At 41.6% G+C, this 17,641-nt stretch overlaps 1 protein-coding gene across 8 annotated transcripts in view; it reads right to left on the bottom strand.

Annotated features, from left to right (window-relative positions):
- The window catches only part of MYO9A (myosin IXA), a 172,363-nt gene that overhangs the window by 51,664 nt on the left and 103,058 nt on the right, over positions 1-17,641 (bottom strand). For all 8 annotated transcript variants that reach the window (XM_053954759.1, XM_053954763.1, XM_053954761.1 and 5 more), the window contains 2 exons: positions 17,500-17,616; positions 9,276-9,410 (listed from right to left, as the gene is read on the bottom strand). In XM_053954759.1, the coding sequence (XP_053810734.1) occupies positions 9,276-9,410; positions 17,500-17,616 (252 nt within the window). The remainder of the gene's footprint in view (positions 1-9,275; positions 9,411-17,499; positions 17,617-17,641) is intronic.

The following is a 17,641-nucleotide window of genomic DNA, read 5'->3' as shown; positions in this document are numbered from 1 at the left end:
CAACTGCTCCAAAGCTTAGATGGAAATAAATTCCCCTTATTCCTTTTTCCCTAGCATTTTTCCACTTCTTCGTTTGGTTGCCTTCAGGATCTGAGCTCAAGAGATACAAGAGATATGGTTTTGGGATGGCCTGCTGTAATTTCTGGGGTATTTGCTGGTCTGCAGAACACTCTACAGATTGTTCATAGAAAGACAGAAGCTATAGGATAAAATCACTGCTGTCTATTAAACTTAATTAAATTGCAATTGTTAATATTCCATGTGATTCCTATATTCATATTGTAATGACCATCTTCCTGCAGAATTCAGGGGATATCCTGAAAAGCTACCTCCAAAATATTCCTTCATCTCTGAGTATGACAACAAAGCCTCTGCCATCCTTTGATGGATGCAGGGTCCTGGAGCACTGGATTATTAGGGAATTCCATTCAAACATGATGCTTTCATTTAACAAGACAAAACAACATGAAACACTTTCATTCGAACAGAAACATCTCAAGTTGGAGATTGATTAAAAATCAGCTTAAATTTATACCTTGATTTAAAACTAAGTTATGTTTAGGGGCACATTCAAACGTCCTATTCCTGGAAGATCATCTTTACATTAAGAACCAAATTGTTGACATTACCACTATCTGCAAAAGTTTCTAGTGCAGTGAAGTCCACAGAGCCCCTTTTCTGGCATCCTTATTTGCAATAAAAATGTGAGGATTTATTCCTCCCATCCCTGGATACCTGAAACCTGGTCTGCTGGAAAGTGGAGCAATGCAAGTTCACTGGAGACAAGAGCACTGAGCTCCCAGACTTGGCAAATGAAATTGAGCAAAGAACTGAAAAAAAGACATTAGGGTTTTTTTTTAGAGTCCAGCAGCTCCATATTTTATTTATTATTGGGTGAGATGCTACAGATTGTCCTCCAAGTGACCTCTATGGACTCCACGAGGAGATTCCTGCTTCCCAAGTCGGAATTGAGAATCAGCTTTGCTGCCCTAAGCATGGAGAGAGACATTGGCAGTATGTCAGCATGGGATCACTGAAGGGATCTGAGTAAAACACAGTTTCTGATGTTCAAATATATTAAAAAAGACATAAAACGGGCATGCAGACTTTGAAATGCACATGGAATATAAGAGTAAATCTTTACTCTCACACAGTGTTAGCTGAGGCAAAGCAGCAGGTAAAATTTGGGGTACCAAACAACCAGAATGGGACAGAACATCCAACATTTTTAATTTATCCAATATTTTTAAGTAGTAAAATTACTGGAACTCTAGGAAAGGGGGCACTGTTAAAGGGAAACTCTGCCTGCCTACACTAACCCAGAGCATGAACACTGCCCGTGGCACAGAATAATGAATTTAAAATTAAAACACACATGCTGAGCATCAGGAAAACCTTCCCAACTGGGCTGCAAGGAAACCCTCCTGCCAGGAACAGAAATATCCTGTAATTTTATAGTTGGAGTTGTTGAGAACCAAGTCCTGTTATCTCTACAGGAGCATTAGACCAGTTCTGTTATCAGGACTTTATTTCTGTGCTAAACCAAACCAAAACACTCTAATCCAGGGTGGAATTAAAGATTTCTTTATCCTGAGTGGGAGATAACACCCACAAGCCCAACAAAATCTTGGGGAATGCTGGAAAATGTCTTTACACCTCTGCATATGATCATCAATTACTCTGTATCCAGCCACAGTCATCAGTAAATAAATCCAAAAGCTAAAAAGCACAGTTAGGGGAAAAAAAGTTAAACGTGATTTTTAAACTCACACTTATACAGACATGATATCTGTGATAAATATGATATCTAAATAAAATATCTAAACTCTCTTTGGAGTAACATGGTCCCAGGGTGCTGCTGCTCCCCAAAATGACGTGGCAAAGTTCAGAGATGGGGAGGGAGGGACCAGGGGCTTGAAAAATTTCAAAGAAGAAATGCAGAGATTAAATGAAACAGGAGACATGATAAAAATAAATTAAAAACATAATAAATTCCTCATCTGTGTAAAACACAAAACTCAGGGTTTAGGAAATTCAAACCAGAAGGTGGTAAGAAGTCCCACCTAAATATAAAGGTTTTACCATGATACGTGAAATTTGTTCTCCTATCATGGGATATCAAAGATACAAATTTTCCCATGATTTAAAGAGGTCTGGAGGGCTTTGGGCATCTATCCACACATCCTGCAAGCCAAAAGCCCTGAAAATCCCTCAGTGTTTCAGTGCCCTGGAGGCAGATGTCTTATCCCACAGGGATATTGCCATTAGTCACAGGAAGAATTGAGGAAGAGCCTCAAAAATAAGTCACAATCCCCAAGAGCAGCAGAAATCTCCACCAACTCATTCACCTCCTCTCAGGCAGAGCTAGACCAGATCTAGGAGTTTATCTACTCCAGCCTTTCCCTACTGAGGCATAGGAAAACCTTGTTTACACAATGAAAATTCCCAGATTAAAGTGAGAAATCAACTGCAAAATCCCTTTTCCCAGTGTAACTCCATGTGGGAACATTTCCCATCACGCTCCTGTCATAAAAACTCGTGTAATCCAGAGCCATACAATCAACAGGCAGCTACTTTTGGATGTCTAAATGTATATATTTGGCATAAAAATTCCCGACTAAACAGAAGGGTGTGAAATTCCTCCCTTCTTGCCTTGAACACCATCTGCTTCAGCTTCAGGCTTCTTTGCAAAGTAAGAAACTAGGAATTAACGCCCCTTCCACATCTCTCTATTCCTAGCTCAACTCCCCAGTTTAAAATCCCAAAATATTTTTGTATCGCATGTTAAAAAGGGTTGTTGTTATATGAAAAATCAAAGGAGCTAAACTTCAAAAAGGCTCTTTGCTGGCTATGTATGGACACATTTTCATCCCAAAATCCATCCTGAGGAGCTTGGGAAAATTTGTCCACAGCTGGAAATGGCAACAAGGTGTGGGAGAATCTCTGCCCTAAGGATGCCTCCATTCAGACATGAGCCCATCCCATGGAGGATTAATTGCTTGTTCAGCAAACAGACACTGTGAGCTAGGCCCAGCAGAATCATCCCAGCTTAAAGTGATGATTAAAATGAGTTTGATACGATAAATCCATGGGATGTGGAAAGTTCCTAAATGATTGAGACCAATGTCTGGTCCTTGTGCTGCAGACAGGGTGGATGCCTCAAGTTCCCGACATCCCTCCAGGAAAAGATGCTGAGGCTGATGGTTTCATTTAGGAATGAGGATTTTTACGTTTGTTCTCAATTACAGTAGAAAAGGAATTTATAGGCACAGACATAAATATAAATATATAACACATATTTTTTAACCATGTGCTCACAGACCCAACAACTATAAATACTTAACCACATTCTCTATGGGTACATGATCTATAAACAGGTTTTTAAAGCCCCCTCTGTTCATGATAACATGAGGCAGTGCAGGGGAGCTGATGTGACTTCCCTTGAAGCCAAGGTCCTCCTTGAGATGGTCTCCTTCCAGGTGACTATTTCAGCAGCTCCTCATCAAATGCCACGTGAATTTGGTTTTATTCTGAGGCTGATGCTTCACCCACTGATAACCTCCCCCCTGCTGTATGTAGGCAGATTTGAATTTATTGGAGTTTGGACTCTCCATCATGAAAGTGTTTTAAACCAGCAGGTTCAGCCCAGAAAATCATGTGCCAGCTCCAAACCATCCATCTCTGAGATCAATCAGCTCCCTGAACTTCAGCAGTAACAGGGTTTCAATCATAAATTATATTTTGCTCTCAAAATGGGCAGAATTGGGTTTGCATGGTTCAGCTGGCAGCACATGCATTGCCATGATCCCATGGCTCCCTCTGCAGAAGCATCTCCTTCCCAAGCTGCCCTTACACAGCCAGGAGAAGCATGAGATTAACATTGCTGTGTGATCTGCTGGGGGACCAATTCCTTTAATTTCTTGTGATCAAAATAAAAGAGGAAAAGAAATATTTGTATCTGCATCTGTCAGCACCTTGAAAGATGGATCAGAGTTAGGAGATGTGAAGGAACCTCCACAGTGGTCATGGCGAGGACCAGACTGGTCTTTGAGGCTGAACTCTCTCCTCCCTCTTCCTGTCCCACTCCACACTTGTGTCAATGAATACACTCCCGATTCCAGTCCTGCCACAATAAGACCATTTGTAGGTTTGTTGAAGCATTTGAGAGGCTTTTAAAGATTTCTTGCTCATCATCTTGCTTAAGAGGGGAGGTCACATTGCACAACTCTGTCCTATGAAAATCCACCAACAGAAACATAGAATGTTTTGCCTGGAAGAGACTTTAAAGATCTTCTGTTTCCAAGATCATGTGGACACCTTCCACTAGCCCAGGTTGCTCCAAGCCCTGTCTGACCTGGCCTTGAACACTTCCAGGGATGGGGCAGCCACAGCTGCTCTGGGCAACCTCTGCTAAGGCCTCACCACCCTCACAGAGAAGGATTTCTTCCCAGTGTCCCATATGACCCTGCCCTCTGGCAGTGGGAAGCCATTGCCCCTTGTCCTGGCACTCTAAACCCTTCTTATACCATTACTATATAAAAATTTTCATCTCTGGCACAGTCTATGCATTTATTTAGCCAATACATCTGAGCAGGAACCACAATCAGCAGAAAACATCATCTACCTGGAAAAAGGAAGGAACCAGCTCAGAGAAGAGGAAAAAAGCTCAAGGGATCATGGTGACTTGGGAGAGGGATAAGGGCACTGGGAACAAGCACCTGTGAATTGGAGAGTTACAGCAAGGAGCATGGGATGAGGGATGGGCTTGCCAGATGCAGCACTTCTCTGCACTGGGAATTAAAGGTTAGGAAATTCCATATGAGGAGAGTTGTAACTGGATGATCTTTTAGGTCCCTTCCAGCTCAATCTACTCTATGGTATCAGAGGATATATAAATAAGAGATTAGGATATATCCTATTACATGTCACACATTACATATTATATTTATATATTTACTGCTCATCATTTGGAGAAACCCAGACACAAGTGGGTGGCAAATGAAGCCCCTCAGCCCCAGTCACACAACATCCATAGACTCAAGGATGCTGTAAGGACACAAGACAAAGCTCTGGGGGACTGACAATGGATCCCAAAATCACTGAGCTTGGAAAAGACCTCCCAGACCATCGAGTTCAACTTGTGCCTGATCCCCACTTCATCATCAGCCCAGAGCACTGAGTGACATATCCAGGCGTGCCTTGTACACCTCCAGGGATGGGGGTTCCACCACCTACTGGGCAGTTCCAGTGACTGACCACCCTCTCCATGAAGAAATTCCTCCTGATGTGCAACCCGAACCCACCCTGGCACAGCTTGATCAGAGTTGTCCTTCATTTCACTAATGTGCTTTGAAATCCTCCTGCCCTGCAGATACCATTTAAACAGCTCTCAGCATCCTGATTTTTATTAGTATAATTTATGTGCTCTAAGCATCATCCTCTTCCCTCAAACATGAGTTGCATTTGATGGCATTCTGCCAAATAATAAATCAATAACTTGTGCAGCTTGTTCTTTCTCCACGGGTCATGTGGCCTGCAGCTGGCCAACATTTCTCAAAGGGCAGCTGCTCTCCCATCTCCAAGGAAAACAGAAATTTGAACCAAGCCTCCCAGGACTCAATAGTTGACTTCTGCTGGTTGGCTTTTGTCTTCAGAGGCAATAAAGAGGCGTTAACGCCTAACCAGTGATGAGATACAGAAAAAACCCTAGCTGGAAGGAAAGGAAGAGTGTTCAAGCAGTAGGAGAGAGACCCTTTTTCATAATGTATTTTAAATTTAAATATTTTAGATTGATGCTTTTTAAAATTAATTCACTCCCACATTAATTTCTAAATGTTAATATTTAAGTAAGATATCTAAACTCATCTTAGAATGTCATGTTCCGGGGGGGGGCAGTTCCATGTTCTGCTCCTCACAATCATGAAGTGAAATTCAGAGGTGGTTGGAGGTAGTGACCAGACTGCCAAGACCATCAAATCACACCTTCAACCAAACACCACCATGACTTAGTCCAGACTATTGGATTTCTCCACCTATTGCACAGGACTAGTAAACCCTATGGACCTCCCTAAATATTCACAGAGTTTTGGATGGCTGAGGAAACATTCCATAGGATGCATTATCCTGATGAAATTCAGTTTTTCAGTCTGAGCAGGCTGAGATTTGCTGACTGGGACACCAGGCTCACCAAGGACTCCACCAGAAAATAAGACTTCACTGAACACCTGAGCTCCTGCCAGTTGAATGTACTCCAAATTCTGTAATTTTTTCAGCCTCAACCTTGGCTATTTTTGTATTTTGTTTAAACAATAAAACTATGCCCTTGAAACTGAGGTTTGGTGGGTAAGCAAAAGCTGGAAAAAGAGGCAGAAAAGAACTTTAATAGCTAGACCTGGGGGATAAAAAGCCACAGGATGAGTCCTCAACCTTTGCAAAGCATCAGCTGAAACAGGGAAAGTGAGTGAGGTGGAAAGAACCAGATGACCCTCAGCAGGGATGAGGGAAGATTGGTGAGGATGAAGATGACAAAGTTTGGGGAATGGGACACAAAGAAATAAAAACTTGTACTCCTGGCCTTAAACTGCCAAAGACCTTGAAATTTGCAGGAAACTCAGATAGGTGGTATTGTACTGGTGACCTCCAAACTAAATCTTCATCCACAGCAATTATTTAGTGCAATGCCCTAAAAAAACCCAAACGAATGAGCTGCTGTATTTTTGGGAGACACCAGGCTGAAGATCAAGGATGCCTCGGTGGTTGTTTGCAAACCACTGGAAATAGTGCCATCTTCAGACAGAAGGTTTAAAAAAAGATTCACCAGACACATTGTATTAGATTTCACCACGGGGAAAAAATGGGAATAAAGGTTAAAATAATCCCATGGTTCTCCTAGAGGACTATGGTGGGTATTTTAGTTTCCATAACATCAACAGCATGTCATGGCAACAATTCCATCATGGCTAAATGCAGTTCTGGCAGACAAATTCTATTAGGATTTCAAGAAAAATCCTTAGTGACTATTTAATTTTGCCACTTATTTTTTTGGCAGAAGTGTTCAGGTATCTCAGGCAATCTCTCTACAGCCTCCTGCAAGCTTTGGAGAGCTGAAGATTCAGAAAAGGATCTATCCATTTCAAGTCCCTATCACCAAGACATGAAAGAAACCCTTATAAAGATACAAATACCTCAGATAAATTCACATTTCGAACTAACAGAACTATTTTGCTCCCTAGAAACACAGTATTAACTCCCTGGTCTTCATTTGTAGGTTTGTCACCATCATTAAAAAACCTTCGGGCCAGCGAGGAACGAAGAACATTCTGAAGACCCAAGATCCGAATATGACTCCTTGAGTTTTCTTTCCATCTAATCTACTCTTCCATATGCAGCTGGAATTCCAGGGTAAGTAAATGGTTAAACCATCTAATTCATTCACCCAAGGATCAGTGCTCGTGCAGCTGCACAGCTTACTTGTATTTATAGACTCAGTCTATGCCAAGATGTCTGAATTTTCTAGCAGCAGAGCTCGCAGTGCTCCAGGAGGATGACGTGCTCAGGCATTAAGAATTGGAAAGGGCCCTTTGCAGTTTGATGGCTCCACAACTGCTCCTCATATCCATACAGCAAACACTGACTCCAGTGACCTCACACGCCTGACAGATTTCCAGGAGAAAGCTAATTAGCTCTGAAGCTGTTCCAAGAAGAATTAGGGATGGCTGCACTCAGGACCTCTGTGTATCCCCCAGGCTTGGGGGGAAGCACTGACCTGCTAAGAAATCCCAGCCCAATAACAAGAATTCCCTCATGGATGATGGCATTTTGGAGGAGGCTGCTGAAGCCCCACCTTATGGAGGAATCATGTGTCTCCAGGTTTCAGGAAGGATCCTCCCTCCTTGAGTCTCTTCTAGGAAGTATTTGGCAATGTTTATAAAAAAATTCAGCTGGTTTGGCTTTGTGATAGTATCAAGATTTGCATTTCTATGGTGGGCAATGGCAAAAGAAACCTGTCCCTAGAAATAGACAGGTTATCCCATTCTTGGAGCATCTATTGAGTAGGGTACATCTGCATACAAAGGTCACTTAAAAAACTGAAATTAAATGGCTTTGAGCAGCTCTGCTCTACCTTATTAATCAAAACCAAAGAGATTAAACAGAAACCATCAAACTCATGAACAAACACTCCCTAAGTGACCCACTCAGGGATACATCACTTGTTTTTTGAACATCCTCATATTCAAGGCAACTTTTTCTTCTGAATTTTCCAATTTCTGAGAACACTGGAAAAGCCCAAAACAAACCCATCAGGACTTCTGGGAAGGGTGGGGTTAATTCTGTAATGATGATAAGGAGGGTTTCCCTTGGCCTCCCCTAAGAAGGATTTCACCTGGAGAGAGGATATGCAGACTGGCATGTTAAAAAAAAACAAAACAAAACAAAAAAAAAAAAAAAAACAACAACAACAAAAAAAAACCAAACAAACAAAAAAGGCATTTTGAAGGTCTCTAACGTATTTCTTGTGTTGTACAGTAATAGTTGTCCATCCATGAAACAACACATGGCTGATGAGAGAAACTTCCAGTTTTCTTGTCCTGCTTGTTGTTGAATAACAAATGGAGAAGAGTCCTCCCATCCAAAACATCTTGTGTGTGTTACCTGCTGGATTGCAGCCTCTGTTTTTGTTATCTCTCTTAAGTGCATTAATTTGAGGCTGGAAAGCAACACCCTGTCTTAACGAACATAAAGCAAAGTTTAAAGTTCAGCCTTTCCTAATCTGCCAGGGCTATTGAAGGTCATAATGCTCTCAAGTCTGACTTTGGAGAAGACATGAGAGCGACATTTCTCCTCCGTCCCCACAAATCAACACTGGAAAGCAAAAAACCACTGGAAGATTGGAGTGGCTTTTTCACTAGATACAAAAATAAAAACTTTTATGTGATATCAAATGGCATGTCAGCATGTCCAGGCAAAGGCAAGGAAGGAATTGCTCCTTCCCTGATAAGCCCTCTGAGCAATAACAAGGAGACAACAGAGTAGTGGTTAAGGTTTTCATTATGTTTTTGGAAGCCAAAATATTTATTTTAAACCAGAAAATGTCTGGCTGGATTTTATTTTACAGGTGGAAGTTTGTCATACGGTCAATTAGAAGTTAAATTGGAATAATTCAGCGTACACTCCTTAACAAAACAGAATTAAAGGGATAATTTCAGAACTTTATCAGGGCCACAAAGTCATGTCAATATTCACTGGCATCAGAGAGTAAGTATTTCTGGACTTACCTGTTCCAGTTTAAAGATGTGCTGGTTAAAGTAGTGCTGCAAGCGCTCGTTGGCAAAGTTAATGCAGAATTGTTCAAAACTATTGTTTTCATAATCTTCAAACCCAAAAATATCAAGCACCCCAATGGATAAAGTCTGCAAGAAAAGTAAGAGTGAGGATTAGAATAAAATCACATAAAGTGGATTATTTGTACACAGTACATAATTGAAAGCACACAGACAGAATTAAATATACTTAATAGTAGGAATTTTACTGGAATTGTTGATATTGTGCCATCTGGAATCCAGAGAGACAACACATAACTTTAGATACATGGACAAAAGGGCTTGTTCTAAGAGAAAAGCCCTTTGAGAGGTGTTTTTTTTTTTTCTTATTTAAAAACAAATGGCCATCTTTGAAGAAACCTGAAGCCTGTTCCAAGTTATTTTATTGGATTTAAGAGTACTGATCTTCAGAGGGGAAAAATGGGGATAGGCTTGGGAAACAAAGGCTTGCACTATGAAAACAACCCACAGAAACACACCTCCAAGGTGAGTGCATTGTCCAAGCAAACCCACTCCAGCTGCAAACCTCAAAAAGAAACTCTTATGCATCAGGGCTTCCTATGGAAATAATCTTTAGTTCTCCTGGTGAAAACTGAAATAGTATCACAAATAAAGCATCCACCTTGTTCGTCAGATGGATCAGACAATGGACTGATGTCTGGGAGCATCGAGTCACTCCTGCCTCACTGAAAGGGGGGAATTAACACAAAAATAACAATGCTGCTGAAAAAGGGAGTCCAAAGCCCTGACTAACACTTGGCCCTAACTGCTGGCCCAGCCCTGCCCACATGATCTTCCCCTGTGACACCTGGCTGTGTCCACACGGCTCTTCTGCATTCTGGCACCTTTTTCCACCAGCTCCTGCCAATTTGGGATGAGGGATATGGAGGGACACCTCTGTGCTCCTTCAGTTCATGGGCAAGAGAGCTGTAAAGAGGGACCCATCCCCTATTTTTTTTTTTTTTGGAACCCATTGGCACTATGAGCCCTACATTCTCTGTAAGGAACTTCCAGAAGTTCACAATAGGGAAGTTTTTCTTTTATTAAATCCATAACCCATAATATAAATTGCAGGATCTGGTGAGCTACAGTTCTAAATAGCCTTTTCTTCCCCATCACTTAGATGATTTTCGTGAACCTCAGCCATATCTCACCCCAGGCTTTTCCCCACATTGAAGAGCCAATGCCAGTTTGGTCTCTAATCTACAATTACCTCTTGAGATGCTCATCAAGATGTGGGTGCATTAAGGTTTCCTACATTGGCAAAGCGAGATCAATGCTGCAGTGAATTCCCAGCTTGCTTTTCATCCTTCTGGTCCCCTCCCCTCCCCACACCAGCCAAGGAAGGAGAGGCAGTGGACCTCTGGCCAGGCATATGTTGGCCTACAGGTGAGTGCAACCCATCACCTCCTGGCTCAGACTGTGCTTCCTACCCTTGATGGGAGTAGAAATGTGTAACCTTCTTCTTTGCGTAGGTATTGGTTTTCATAAAACTTGAGCCTTCTGCCTGAGAGACGAATTTGGGAAACCCGGAAGAGGGACATGGGGATGTGTCAGCAAATAAACCTCATCTACAGAGGGATCTGGGATGAAAAACAAGCTCAAGATACAGTTACTGCTGCAGATTCCATGCCTGTATATGACTATTGTGTTAAACCCCTAATTCATAATAAATGTTAAAAACAAAACTCATACTGTGCCCACCCAGAAAAGCTGCTGTCATCAGAAAAGGAGTGAAGAGTCTGAAGGACACTCTTTGGGGAGAGCTCCACCAGCACTGTGCTCCAGGATCCAACCAAAGCCACCTCACGCAAATACTCCATTCACCCATTATAAATAAATAAATGATTAATAAGAGAGGTAAAAGCATTAGCACTGGTCAAATGAGCTAAACCTCAAACAGCGAGGAGAAACAACCCCTCCCCTCCACCTCAAAGAACCTGAGAGCTGCCAGGTGCCCTGGTTTTAGTTCTATTGGTGCTACCTGAACTTTGGATTTTCTAAGACTTCCTTGCTAAGATCAGCTTAATTTCACTGCCAGAAATATAAACCAGACTGTCCACAGGCCTCTCCACACTGCCTTTTGTCCATTTTCAGCACATCACATAATGTGGGAGGAAAATATTCTTTCTGTGCCTGACTCCTGACCAGGGAACCACCTACGGCTGGAGCAGGCATGGCTGCCGTGGGCAGAGTGGCCACTCAGCTGTGAGTTGGAGCTTTGTCTGACCTGGACTCTGGCCACTGGGACAAGCGAAAACACAACAAAAAGAGCATTTAAGCACAAAATTAAGTCTTTAAACCATTTTCCAAGAGCTCATTGACTACTTCATCTTTTGTCCGGGCTTTTCTCCCTATTCCAGGGTCAGACAGTCTCTACCTCCCCTGATGCCATGACAAGGATGAAGGCCCTTGGCCACTTTCCCAGAAGTTTGCATCACTTGACAAAATACTCATGAGAAACAGCTCTTTGACCAGAAGATGGAAATAGGGAACCACTGGACCAAGGACTGAGCCTGGCAGAGGGATTCACTCTCACCCACTGCCTCCCGAGGTCCAGCATCTTCTCCTGCTTCTCCCAATGGATGTGGGAACCCTTCTGCTCACCAGGCAGAAATCTGCCTCATCCTTTTTTAAATACATCTCAGAAGGAATTCTTCTTAAACTCTCTGTATGATTAATGTATCATATCATATCTATATTATCCATGGAAAAATTGATGATGGAAACAGGACAAAGTGACTTTTCTCATCTCCCTTCACATCACCCTTGCAAATCCCGACCCCAAACACCGCACTGCTGTTCAAGCTCATCCCTACAAGAGACAAGAGTTCCAAAAAATTCCCCTACATAAAAGTCTCTATTCCACCATATACAAACAAGACTTGGAAGATAAAATGCTCATACTTCCAGATTATTCATTGATTTACTGACACCAGCTTTCAAAAGCATCGCGTTGACGCTCTGTGGAAATAGTTAAGCCCCTGCCATGAGTGAAGACTTTAATCTGAAAAAGGTCTTTAAGCTCTCACAAACTTAATTTAATATGAAACAACTGAGCACAAAAACCCTCTCCCTTTTTTCCAATCCTGCTTCATTTACTGCATTGAAACTGCTACCAAATATATTTCAATGTGGGCATGAAAATACACTTATAAAGCAAAACAGAAGAGTCATATATAGCAAAAAATAGCCCTGTCAGTTATAAAATAATCTTATGGAAATATTATATTTTAAAGCTGTGTTTTTATAATTTTTAGCTGACACCGAAAATTAAACACATACAAAACTATAAAAATAATCTGCATCTCACAAAACCACTGCAGGTATCAAACCACATGTCCAGGAGGAAGATGGTTAATTCTGCCATGGTTGTTATACAGAGTAAACCAGCATTTTTCTCATATCCCTGTGCTTGTAACTACCAAACTCCTCCAGAATACAGATTTTAAACTGTGTGTTTTTTTGCAGAGTTTCACACCAGAGAAATCTGGACAGAGCTTTGCAGTGAAACAGTCGTTTGTCCTTTGCCACGACGCTCCCGAAAGAACGATGCCAATGGATGCCACATGGGAAAACTTTAAAACCTGAGAAATTTGGAATTTATGCCTCTTTTTCTACTCTCTGTCCCTGATAAAGCAGCACAAATGTGTACAGAGTCAATTCTTGTAGCAAGGTGAAAAAACACAATTTCCACTGACATATACAGGAATTAATTTTGCTAAACTGCCTGTAAAAAGTGTGTAATCTGGGTGGGTTTAGGATGAAATTTGCACCACAAAATAAAAAATAATCAAAACAGTTTAACATTTACAAATCTTTTAAGTCTTCAGCTTCAAATCAATCCTTTGAATAGGTGCCATGAGGAAATCACATGAAGATAATTTAGACCTTGACTCGCCAAGTCTAGTTTGTGTGTTAATGCTGTTTCTTTATCAAAACTAACATATAAAATTAAAGAGTGTGACTGTATTAATTAGCATATCAAAATTCCTGTGATTAAAAGTGCATGTCTGTAAGGATTTTTAAAATTTGGGTGAACCCTGGGTCAGTGAGCACTTTCTGCTTGAGATGATGAAAAATGACCTCATGCTTTTCTTAAAATGTCTCAGCCATGACATTTAAACACAGAGCATGAGTTTTAAGGGCTTTTGGCAAATGATGGCCCTGAAGCTCCGTGCTCTCCAGTTCCCAAAGTGCCAATAAATAGGGATCACTGGAGCTGATTTATGTTGCCCCAAATGCACGCTGGTGATGTAATTCCACCATGGAGGTACATTTTGGCAATCACAAATAGGCTTGCTTCAAATTCAGGGAAAAAATTTTGTTTATTACTATTTTCAAATTTTTAATCTCTTTTCATTTTAGCAATTTCTTTTCATTTACAATATTCCAAAGCTGATACTGTTAAAAATCCCTCTCTAAAACCACCCCAAAATCCATTACCACTTCATCTGAAAGGACCACTCCAACCTCCATCACCCCAATATACATGATGACCTATTATATAAAGTGAAACACAGTGATTTGCTACAAACTTGGAAGCTGGGACATAAAATTAATGAACTGATGCACAATAAACATATTGCATGTTTAGCAATTCTTCCTCTGCTTCAGGTCAAAAAGCCAAAAATTAACTTGTTGGTTGAATTTAAATGAATTTTCTTCATGGCCATGAGTTCTTCATGTGTTCAACCACAAATTTTTCTTCATGGCCATTAATTTTAATTTTCTTCGCAGCCATGAGTTCACCATCATCCCCATATATACAGCACATCATCTGAGAATGGCAGCAGGGTGATTTGGGAAGAAATTAAGACACTTCACAAGAACCAAATGGGGAAAGATTAAAAACACCATTGGAAATGCCTTTTAATCCACCACGATCTCCACTGTTTTAAGAGGTGAGATGGACTTCTAGCAATTCCTAACCTGATTTATGGAAGAGGAATTCAATAAGAGGCTCTGGGAGGTTTAGTAATCTTGTTCTCAAAAGAAGGAAAAATCTCCAACCTCATTAATAAAGGTCAAATTTCAGGCAGTTTATAGGGAGTCATGAGAACATAAAAGGAACTAAAAGGAACTGAGAGAAGATGAAGGAAAAGGGAGTCAGAGCAAATCTGACCCACGGCAGCTCTGCCATTACCATAAACTAGGAGGTATCAAATAACATATTGACAACTTGGGTCAGAAATAATATGCTAGAAATCCTGTCACCAAGCAAGATAAGCCAAATCCCACTGTGTTTCCCCAAAATATTTCACTGTACATTTAACTAAATTTGGATATCAAAGGTCTGATTTACATCTTCCAAATATTTGCTGGACAATATGGAAGAACAACGGCCAAGTGTTTATTTTTCTTTGCCCAGCTTCATCTTTTGATCTTATCCTTACTGCTGACATCAAATAAACACATATTGGGATCTGAAAATTATCTCGGTTCCCATTGTTCCACTAAAATCAAATCTACACTCATGAAGAGAGAAAATTCTGTATTAATTTTTCTCCTTAACCTCTCCCACACACACTCTAAATTGAGATGGCTTTGAGTCTTGTTTTATCTCTGCATAATGTGATTATTATAAAAGAAAACTCTGTGCCCCAAATCCATCATCTGACACTTTCTGAACCTTCCAAACCTGCAGGATTGTTTCAAAATGTATCTTAAAACTCAGAGGAATATCAGTGTCAAGCATGGGCTGGGATTAATCCGGGACATTTACTGCAGGGTGAGTCACATATTATTCACCCGTTGCACACTCAGGAGTTTCTGAGGTGCAAGGCTGTATTTTGCTCTCAGAAATCAGAGACCTGATGTGTTGAAGAGATTTTTTTGGCTGGTATATGCCAGCAAGGAGATGTCATCCATGTGCCAAGGTCTTGCCTTGCAGTAAGGAGGTACTCCCAGGGTTTAGAGATGCCACTGCTCCCAGTCCACCTCCCAGTCACCCAGCTGGTGTTGCCCAACCTCAAAACAACATATGGGAAGCTAAGGAGAACCTGCATCCTCATCTGGGGTTTCTCCAAGAAAGAGCTGAAAAGGAATTCAGGAGGAGTGGGAAGTGGTAGGAAAAACCAGATCAGTCGTTGGCTCTATTTCTCCACAGTGGTGATTCTTGGTTGGTGCCTCAATGGCAGCTGCAGAGCCCAGGATGCCCTCGGACACTTGTTGGCAGCAATGTTATTCCTCGAGGGCAAAGGAGAAACTATTCCCAGCCCTGCCCATTCCAGGGAGACATTTCTCCTTCCTCTGTGCTGAAGCAACCCAAGTCAAGGGATAAAAATAGGGCTGAGGAGGAGACGTGGTAGAACCACTCAAGGGAAAATTGGCTGTCTATGTCTGCTCTGAAATGCACATACATCTCTTCTTCACCATCTCCACCCCTAAAATGCGGAGGGATTTGTGCATTTTCATGATTTCTGGGGGGTTTGTGGGAATCAATCCAATTCACAGAGGACTCTGAAAATAAACAACTACACTTGTGCCTAGAGCAGCAGATATTTCCTTATATTTTGTGCGCTGCCTTTCTGCTTCAGAAACTCTGGCCCAAGTACAGTCCAGGACTGCCTCCCTGGATCTGGGTATGAGCACATTCTCCAGCTCCAGGTCCTGGGCATTTGCCAGCATGGGTGGATCTGTTCTGGCACGGGGGCAACACCACTCCCAGCTTCTGAAGGCTGCTGCCTGACCTGGATATTACCATTATGATTTGGGGACAAAAAAAAAGGGTCAGAAACCTGTGAATTCATGAGATGACACCCAGAGGTGGGCAAGGGGAAAGATGGTTACACTCCATGGGAGTCTTGGCTGGAGGAAGCAGAGGGTTAATGTGCAGCAGCAACATTGGAAAAAAAGCAGGAATTTGGGCTGTTCTGGCTCTTACCTGCTGAGATTTGAGGTTGGGAACAAAAGTTTAATTGCCCATAAACAGCTACCGTGGTGCCTCATTTTCACAGCCATGCTAAGCATACAAGAGTGTCCTAGACTGATTTGTATTTAAATATTACAGAACAGATAATAATTTTAAAGAATCATTGGGTCATTAATAAAAAATAATTAGCATTTGAGATGCATTTCCTTGTCAAAACAAATCCACTTTTCTGCTTCACCAAATATATAAACAGTGTGGTTTGTTTTTTCCTGACAGCCCAGACAAAACTTTTGATTACTTGGAAAAAAATCAGGAAAGAACACATTTCTGGTAAAATATTAAACAGAGGAAGAGGCAGCATGTGCAGTCAGAAGGCTTGCTGGATGTTATCACTGTAACAACCCTTCTTTGTCAGAAAAGCATATAAGCAGATTTCATAGGCATGTTTTTATTTCCACTCCACAATTACACTCCACAACCCTTTTTTGGAATTAAATAAAGGAGTGACCACACTGAGAGCCTTTGCAACTTCAGTCCTATGGCACAATCCAAATGTCAGTGCTCAGCAAAAATCCTCCTTTTGGCAGCTGTGACTTTAGTTTGGATGCACAACCCCTCAAAAAACCCCACATGCTGCTGGACCATGTCCCAGATTCCCAAGCCAAGGGTAGCCTGTGTACATGGACACAGATTTTGGGGTCAGTATCCCCCAGCCATGAGGAGTGTGGATGAGTACACAAGAGGATTAGGGAAGATGTCCTGGGTCACAGCATGCAGACCCTGCTATTGCAGGAAACTTCCTGTCATTCCTTCCATCAATTCTTTGGGAAGGTGGTACAGCATCCCACCAGCTTCACTTTCCCCATCATAACTCTTTTCTCTAAATTCATTTTTCTACTGCACTACCTCAGTACCTACAGCCACCCACCTCGTTCATCATTTCATCACGGAGCAACTTCACCAAAATACAGTTGCAAGAATTCCCTTTTTTCCCTCTGAATTATACATGGTCCTCTAGTTCTACACATAAGGAGGAAAATATTTGCCATTGCTCCTGGAGCGGGTGGGGAAACTGGCTTTTGTGGCTACAAAAAAATCTTTTCCCTGGTTGCTTTGAGCTTATAGAACTTAAGGTGCTTCATCCTTCTCAGCTCAGCAAGCACCACTTAGAATAATGATGTACTCAGTTATGATCTGAGGAAAAATTAACTTCATGTTAAGCAACGTGCCTGGGTAATGTTTTATCACTCAGTTACCTATTTTAAAAACCCAAGAGAGGAGCCAAAAGAGCGGGTGAGGTGTTACCTTGGTGCTTTCCTCCATGTCCTTGGAGTTGAGGAGCGCGTGGTTGATCCTGAACACGATCCAGTCAAACAGGGCGCTGTACAACGACTTGGCCATGGAATTCCGCACAGTCACAGCCTGAAATAGGAAAGAAAAAAGGTGA

This window comes from Vidua chalybeata, chromosome 13, assembly GCF_026979565.1.
Source record: "Vidua chalybeata isolate OUT-0048 chromosome 13, bVidCha1 merged haplotype, whole genome shotgun sequence".
NCBI lineage: Eukaryota > Metazoa > Chordata > Aves > Passeriformes > Viduidae > Vidua > Vidua chalybeata.
Note: the sequence above shows the minus strand (reverse complement) of the source record. Positions and strands in the feature narration are given on the sequence as shown.